General features: G+C 54.4%; 1 protein-coding gene across 1 annotated transcript; it reads right to left on the reverse strand.

Moving 5' to 3' along the window:
- Positions 1-4,935: 4,935 nt before the first annotated feature.
- Positions 4,936-5,475, reverse strand: LOC119463524 (proline-rich proteoglycan 2). Its single transcript, XM_037724363.1, has one exon. It carries the CDS (start codon positions 5,473-5,475, stop codon positions 4,936-4,938), a length of 540 nt encoding a protein of 179 aa, XP_037580291.1.
- Between the last annotated feature and the right edge of the window lie 2,855 nt (positions 5,476-8,330).

Here is an 8,330-nt window from a genome sequence, read left to right on the forward strand (position 1 = left end):
TTGTTTCATTCTGTCTCAATGTGGTCCCCTCTTCCTTTCTTCTATGAATGCATTCCTGTACTGATTGGCGGGTGAACGACAGACTAACGGGAATCAGGTGCATACTGGTGCACCTAAGGGGCCGAGTGACAGTGGTGACTCAACAGAAAAGTACGAACAATACTTGCATCTTGGCAAATGCCTGCGCCACTTGTTTTTGACCAGTTTACGGTCGGCATTCAAAATGAATTGCTTTTAACAGCGAAGCTGTTTAAGCCAGCCGTAGTTTGTGGTGCCTAGCAAGAAACTACCAAGAAAGAAAATAAATTTGATACGTCGCGTCTAGACAATAAAAAACTGCATGGTGACTGTAGAAAATGGAACGTTTATTGCGTGCTCCGTAGTCGTATATTATAGGGGTTGATGACGTACACATCACGTGCTTTAGGTTGCCAGCCGGAGACACCTCATCACCTTCCCCTTACAGATTGAGGTGGACAGGCGCTCTGCGTTGGCTAGTAAACCTTCGGAGTGAAGCCTCTGGCCCAGGGCTTGATCCGCCGGCATACTTTGGTTTCTCGACTCTGAGGAGGCCTCCTGTCTTTGCATAACAAGACCTGGCGGTTCTGGCATCGTGCTGGAGTTTGTTGATTTTGTTCTGTCGGTTGATCCAGGAGTGGTACTTCTCGTCTTCGCACTTGGTCGAAATGTCTTCGTTCAACCCCTTGCTGAGTGTCAACGGTGATCATTCTTGCTCCCTGTTGTTCCCTCACTGTGGCTGATATTCATTTGGATCTCGTCCAGTTACGGGTCCAAACCCGTTGACCCTGTTGCAAATTCTGTGTACTGTTCTCCTGCTGGCGCTCTGCGTTTCTTGTTTGCTGGTTCGGCGTGATGCAGTCTATCTTCGTTCTTATTTGATATTCCAGGTACGCCTCGAGTCTAATCTTGAAGGTCGTCTATGTAGTCGCGATGTCATCGAACACGGGTGGTTTTCCGAAGCTAATCCTTGCCTTCTTTGCATTGTGAACCCGCTGCGTTCACTACATGGTGACTGTAAAAAATGGAACGTTTATTGCGTGCTCCGCAGTCGTATATATAGGGGTTGATGACGTACACGTCACGTGATTTAGGTGACGTGTACGTCATGAACATTCTCGCCGAGGCGGCATACGAACCCGCGTACCCCAAGTCCCAAAGCGAGCGTCGTAACCACTAGACTTTACAGCCACGCCTGCAGAACATGCATTCATGCGAACCATATGATTACGTTCGAGCGTCGTCGTCTTCTTCGACAGATGGCGCGTTCGTACGCTCGTAATCTGCAAGGTGAAGAGGTTTTGCGCGCTATGAGAGCGAGAGAGAGAGAGGGACGCATTCACAGAGCAGGTCTATCCCTGAAACGTGGTGTAGGCATTTGAATAGTGGTGGTGGTGGTGGGGTTGGTGAAAACATTTATATTAGCAAAATACAAGAGTTGACCCCGATCGGGGACATCTAAGTGGACTCCCTAGTCCGGGACTCCATTGGAGATGGCCGCCGCTCGGGCACGCGCCATCCGGGCGCGCTGGGCGCACAAGGTAGAGCAGCTGAACAGGGTCCCCTCCTAGGCCTCTCGTGTGGGAACGGGAAAAGGGGGGAGAGAGGAAAATAGAAAGAGGGGCAAGCTGCAACCATCTGGTAGGTGTCGCACAGGACCCTACAATGGTGACAGTGGCCACTTGTATTAGGCAGAAAATGGCGAGCCACGGCAGGACACAACAGGGTGTTGGTCTGTAAGTGGCGCAGGGTTCCCTCATGGGCCTTAGACAAACCCCGGACCGGGGCCGGAAAAAGCCGACGACCATCGCGGTAATAGGCCAAGATTTCTCGAAAAGATGTGAGGGACTGGGTTGCAGAATCAGGCGAGGAAGGAGAAGGGGTAACGGCCCGGGTAAGGAGCACGCGGGCGGCCGCATCGGCGGCCTCATTGCCAGGAAGACTCTCGTGACCCGGGGATCAGACAAGTAGGACGGGGTGAGGTACGAAACACCAGGAGGCTGCCCGGAGTAAGTGAGCCGCGAGGGACGAGACGGAACCGGCAAGGTATCGGGAGCAGGCATAGTGCGAGTCCGAGAGGATGACCCTTCCCTTGGGGTGGGAGGCAGCCAAGGCAATGGCCACTTCCTCCGCCTGAGTTGAAGTAGAGGCCCGAAAGGAGAGGCCATCAATCGTGTTTCCCTCGTGGATCACGGCAGCCGAAAAGTAGCCAAAGGGGGAAGGACCCGCGACATCCACATAGAAGACACCGGGGCGATATCAGTGTTGGGATGTAAGGGCGCGAACACGAGCGGCCGGACGACCAGGGTGGGAGACAGTATCCATATTACGAGGGAGAGGGGCAACCCTGACTTTCTGGCGCCAAGAGTCGGAATCCGATCGGGGGGCGCCGGAGGCAGAATAGGTTGAAGAGCAAGGTGCGCAAGCAGACGGCGCCCAGGAGACGTCTGAGATAGGCGACCAAGTTGAATAACGAGGTGAGCCTCCCGAAGCTCCGAGCAAGAGTTGTGCACCCCCAAAGCCGCAAAACGACGCTTGGAAGTGGACACGAGGAGGTTCAGCGCACGCTTATGCAGAGATCGGAAGAGGGCATCCAGCTGGGCCTCATGGTGGCGCCGCGTAGATGATCCAACTGATGACGAGAGCTTGGGCCAAACGAAAGGCATCCCGCCCCCGCAGACCGTCACGTTTCGTAGAGACCCAACGGATCATGCAGATCACGTGCTCCCACACACGGCGGAGGCGGGTAAGGGTAGAGCCCGGGCTGAGAGAGTAAGAGATAAAAAGTCCCAGAACCCGGAGCTCGGAGATCACGGGGATGGGACCCGAGGGCAAGGAGAGCAGGGGCGGGGTTAAAGAGGAAAGAGAAAGAAGTGCTGATCTCTGCGGGGCGCACTCCAAGCCACAAGAGGTGGTGTAAGTGTCCACTATAGAAGCAGCCTGTTGAAGGCGCTGCTCGATTTGAGCGAGGTTGCCAGAATTAGTCCAGATGATAATGTCATCGGCGTAAAGTGCGTGTTGGATACTCTCCACCTGGGCGAGAAGAGCAGGAAGGCGTAGCATGGCCAGAGTAAAGAAGCCTGAAGGTGAGTCAGCGTGAAGGGAGCATCAAGCTCAGGGTTGGGACGGCCCGAGTACTTATACTCCGGCCCAAGCAGGTCCAACGTGCGACAGAGGTACCGGTCGCGCAGCTTGTCCGCGAGCTCGGCCGAGGTGCCACGGAACCCGTGCAGAGCGCGGCGCTGTTGTCGTTGTGTTTCCCCTTGTATGGAAGAGGGATACAGAACGCTCCGAAAGAGGCGCCACGTCCCCCTGGAACTCATCTGACCGGCGGCCTTCCTGCAGGTTTCGACCCAGTTTCGATCAGAGAGGTGGGCAGCATAAGAAGCCGCTTCCTCTGTGAGGGCAGCAATACGCGCTTTGAGATTGCGTTTCAGCTTGTGGCGACGCCAGCGGCGCAAGAAGCAGCGGCGTGCGTCCCAAAGGTGGAGAAAGTGGGGGTCTATGGCGGGAGCAGCCTGAGTTGTCTGTATGACACGGGTCTGACAGAGAGGGAATGGGCGGCCCAGGCGGAGTAACCATCGGGGGAGGACCGCGGAAGGAAAGGCTGGGTTCGAAAAGCACGCCAGTCCATGAGGCGGGCCGTGTCCCATGTTTTGCGCACTCTCCGCGTGGAGAAGGCGATTCGCAGCAGACAGTGGTCGCTACCAAGAGACTCCTCGACGTTCTCCAAAGTAGCGTCCCGGATATGTTTGGTGAGAGAAAGGTCGGGACACGTGTCACGAGTAACCGAGTTGCCCCCCCTCCGTGTGGGACAAGCCGGGTCCTTGAGCAACGTGAGACCAAACGTGGAGATAAGCTTCTTGAGCTTACGGCCCCGGGCCTTCTCATAGTGGTAGCCCCAGTGCCGACTGGGGGCGTTGAAGTCCCCAGCAATGACCAGGGTGTCAAGATCAGCGATGTTATGGGCGCGATAAAAGAGTTCCGAGAAGCTGACGCGCGGCAGATGAGGGGGGCAATAGACATTAAGAACATGAATTGGGGGGTCACGACGCCGTGAGGGGAGCACCGTAACCATGGAGTAATCGTGTTGGAGGGTGAGATTGAGGTCGACTTGTACCGCTGTAATAGATTTGTGGACGAGGATACTGGTCGTTGGGCCCCCTGAGTAAGAACGGTAGCTAGAAAGAGAAGGATTGAGACCAGCCTCCTGGAGAGCCAGGACGGCCGGCAGAGAGCCCCGGGATTGAAGGAAGAGGAGCCGGTGAGAGCGCTTCTGCCTATTCCCGAAACCGCGACAGTTCCACTGGATGAGCTCGAATTGTGACGAAGGCGAAGGGCTCGAGGAGGGCACCGCCATAGTGAAAGAGACGAGTTAAGGGTCGTCCTCCATCGCCTGTGTCGGGACCAGAACCGGGTCCGGTTATGGAGGTGCAGGAGAGGGACGAACGAGTAGCGGGTTGAAGGGGGGGGGGGGGCGTTAGCAGTCCCAGCGAATTTGCGGCGGCGCGGGGTAGCGTTGGGAGACGCCGAGCGCGAGCGCGACTTTTTGAACCTGAATTTAGAGCAGGCCCATATCTGGACGGCCTTGAGAACCCCAGCCGTAATTTTTGGCACGATGGTCTCTCCGATGCGTTGGATGAGCAGATCGGGTAGGGCTCTGAGTGCATGCTTCGTGGTAAGGCTGGGTTGTTCGAGACCCGTGAGACGGTCTTGAATGGGAAGAGTAGTATGGATCGGGGGATGATCATCCAGGGGGACCTCAAATAGGGGGAGGGCTGAAGACGGATCCTGCGAGACCGCTGCGGCGACTGCCTGAGTTTGCGGGCGCTCCTGGGAGGGAGGGCCGAGGGGAGAAGAACTGGGGTTGGGAGGGGGGGAAACAACCACTGTGGCAAGTGGAAGGGCCGACTTGGGTTAGGGGGAAGGAGTTGGGAGCGAAGACTCGAGTTGCTTTGCCAGAGCTGCAACCTGGCGCTGAAGCTCGGAGTTATGCCGCTCGAGAGTGAGTTCCAGCGAGTTAGGGGCAGCCGAGGGAAGGGAGGGGAGAGGCTGAGAGGCAGCCCCTGCCCAGCTACTCACCTGAGGTGGTGCCGTGAGTGGCGGGAAGTGTTCCGGAGTAGCCGGTAGCGGGGCTTTGGACCGGGAGCCGGACTTGGGTTGAGTCAAGGGCGCGCGGCCTTGACGTGGAGTACGAGGTGGTGGCGAGGCCGGCTGTGGGGAGACTGGCTGGGAGGGCTTGATGGGCTTATGGTACTTGCCTGGGCAGCCCCTAGCCCAGGTTTCGTGCGGCCCGGTGCACAGGATGCAGCGGGGTTGGCAGTCATGTTGAGCAAGGCCCTCAGGCGTGGTAGGCACCTGGGAGCTGCAGCGGGAGCAGAAGCCCGCTTTGGGGCTGGGGCAAGCCGTGGTCCTGTGGTGGCCAATGGTGCCGTAGCAAGAACATGCAGGAACCATCTTTTTATAGAGGCGGACGTAGGCCACCTGGCAGAAGTAGAAGATGAAACGGGGGGCCTTCGGGCCCTCGAAGGTCACAACCGCCACGTTGGAGTCCCCGAGTTTGCGAGCCGCGAGGATAGTGCATTTCGGCCACTCAAGATTCGGCTTGTGCTCGAGGACGATGCGGCCAGGTTGATGTTGAAGGCGCCGCGGCAGATGTGCCCAGACGCCTTGGCGTGGCCCCGAAACGGGAACTGCTGGTCCCCTACGGGTAGCACAATGTCACCAAGGAGTCGTTGAGCAATAGGGATCAAGGTGACGCTGCATACCAGCACATTTTCGTCCCAGACTGGCCACACGTGAAGGTCGGCAACCGAGCAGTTCCCCCGAAAGGCACGCACCGCGTCACCAGCGCGTTCCGATGGGAGCACCGTCTTCAGATCAAATGAGACACGCAGTTTGAGCACAAGGATGAGGTCGTCACGCCCTATGCGGGGTGTGTATCGTGGCCGCCAAGAATTCTTACGTGGGGCCTGAGGAGGCGGCGAGTTCCGAGCACCCCCTGGAAGAAGGTGCGTCGACATTCCCGCAGCGGCCGGCTGTGAGGCAGCCGGCATCCCCTTGAGCTTGGGCGTCTTGGGAGGGGACTTGGGCTGCTTGCGTTGCCAAAGTTGGATCATATCTTCAAGATCCTCATGTTCGGTAGGGACATCCTTGTCCTCCGGGGTGACATCCATGGTAACCACTCTATGTGAGGCGGGATCATAGCCCATAACCGGGGTTGAAGCCGCCATCGCCGGTGAAGAAGCCCGGGGAGGCCCGTCGCCGCGACGCAGCTATTAAGCTTAGCGCCCCCGAACGCTGGGAGAATCTTCAAAGGGCCCGGAAGTGGCGAAAAATGGTCCCACCTCGACGAAAGGGGGTAAAAATTAAGCCCTGGGCTGGCAGAAGACGGTAGTACCAAGCTTACGGGGATCTGTGGTGATGTGCCGCAGTAGCCAAGGGGCATATGCGGAGCTGAGGAGAAGTGCGTCCGTCGCCGCCGAACGCCTCACCACCCTGTTCAACACGGTGTCGGTTGATGCAAGCCGCACTAGGCAACGCGCAGTGACGGCCGTAAGTCCGAGACGCGCGAAAAAAATTATCAATTTCATGAGTAATAGGATGAAAAGTTCGTGCGCACTTCCGGAAAATAATGGGCTACGATCGCCGAGCTTCGCTGTTTCAAGCGTTGCGCGGCCGAGTACAAGGTTAAGCGTTTTTTTTTCTCTCTGTTCGTCTTGCACGGGATATAGAAGGCGTTCTTCTTCTTTCTGAGGTTTTACGTGCCAAAATCAGTTCTGAGTATGAGGCACGCCGTAATAAAGGGCTCTGGATTAATTTTTACCACGTGGGGTTCTAGATTGTGCACTACAATGCAAGCACACGGGAATTTTTGTATTTCGCTTCGATCGAAATGCGGCCGCTGCGTCCGGGATTCGATCCCGCGACTTCGTGCTCATCAGCGCAACGCCTTAGTTGACTGAGCCACCGCGGCGGGTACGATATAAAAGCCGTTCCAGTTCAATGTTCATAAGAATAGTGGCAGTAGAATAATACAGTGGAATGGCTCAGACAATAATTTGAATTGCTTTATTTTTATATTTATGGTAGCATTTACATAATCACAAAATCATGCAGGGTTTTATCTCTATTTTCGTGATTTTAACTTAGTGAGTATAAAATTTTGCATCTCTATTGGATATGTTACTTTGACCTACCCGGTTCTAGGCCAGCCCCCAAAGTGAGGACGTGCCAGTACATCTCAAGGATCTACATCTATACATCCACTACAAGCTCCATGCAGTTACTTACATATTCGCTCAGTTTTTCAGTGCGCGTTAAGGCGGCGCCCAAGATAATGGACTCGTCAGAATAATACCACTCAAGAGGCAAGGAAATCACAATTTAAGTGGGTGCTAATCGTCGTTGCATCCATATACCAGCGTCAGCTACAAGGCAAGCACGTCTGACGGTCACTTCGGTTAAGACGGTACACCAAAAACCAGTTGCAGAATTTATCGAGCCGAGGCATGCTCTAATAGACGGTGAAATGAACCACCCTTGGAGAAATATTTTGCATCATCATGTAAGGCATACTTGACTTGCATTTAAACCAAATGGAGCAACAGATTCGGCTCATGGCTATACCACGCACGCTATGCAACGGGGGAATGACCGGAGATGTCATAATGACTCCGGGGTTCTCGATTATTGTTTATGAATGCACGTGCATCGGTAATGAATATGACAGTGATGAACATATTATCCAGAATCTTCGGCCATTCATTAGTGTAATGAGGAAAATTGCTATGACCAGAATTATAACGTAGCTAAATGGCACGTGGACTGCTTAGGAGAAGAAAAGCTAAATAAATCTAATAGAAAAGTGGGACAAGGCAATTTTATTTAGATATAAGTGTGGAAGCATTCACAATTATTATTTTCAGTAAGAAACCGCACTTTATCTCGCTGATGAAGGCCTTCCCGGCGGTTGAGTTGTAACACTCACCATCCGTGGAATGCCGAAGACTTTCAGACACCGATTCTAGCCCCAGTTTCTGAAAACACTAGAATACATTTTTCAAACATTGAATGATGCTTTATTGTCTACGCTCCGTATGCACACTGACGTAGCAGCAGATTGACAAAAGCTGCATATAGTCCGTAAAAATGGGACAAGAGTACATTCATATCAGAGTATAAAATAACAGTGACGAACGTATACACACTGCTTCTAGTGGATGACACTGGCACCAGTGCCAGTTTCACTAAGTACAAGATACGCAATGCGAAGCACGGAAGAAAAATACATAAGAGAAGCTGTTGTGTAT

This window comes from Dermacentor silvarum, chromosome 9, assembly GCF_013339745.2.
Source record: "Dermacentor silvarum isolate Dsil-2018 chromosome 9, BIME_Dsil_1.4, whole genome shotgun sequence".
Taxonomy (NCBI): Eukaryota; Metazoa; Arthropoda; class Arachnida; order Ixodida; family Ixodidae; genus Dermacentor; species Dermacentor silvarum.

Bases quoted from the DNA above. Each gene is read 5' to 3' on its own strand.
- LOC119463524 (XM_037724363.1), bottom strand. From the start codon at position 5,475: ATGGTTCCTGCATGTTCTTGCTACGGCACCATTGGCCACCACAGGACC.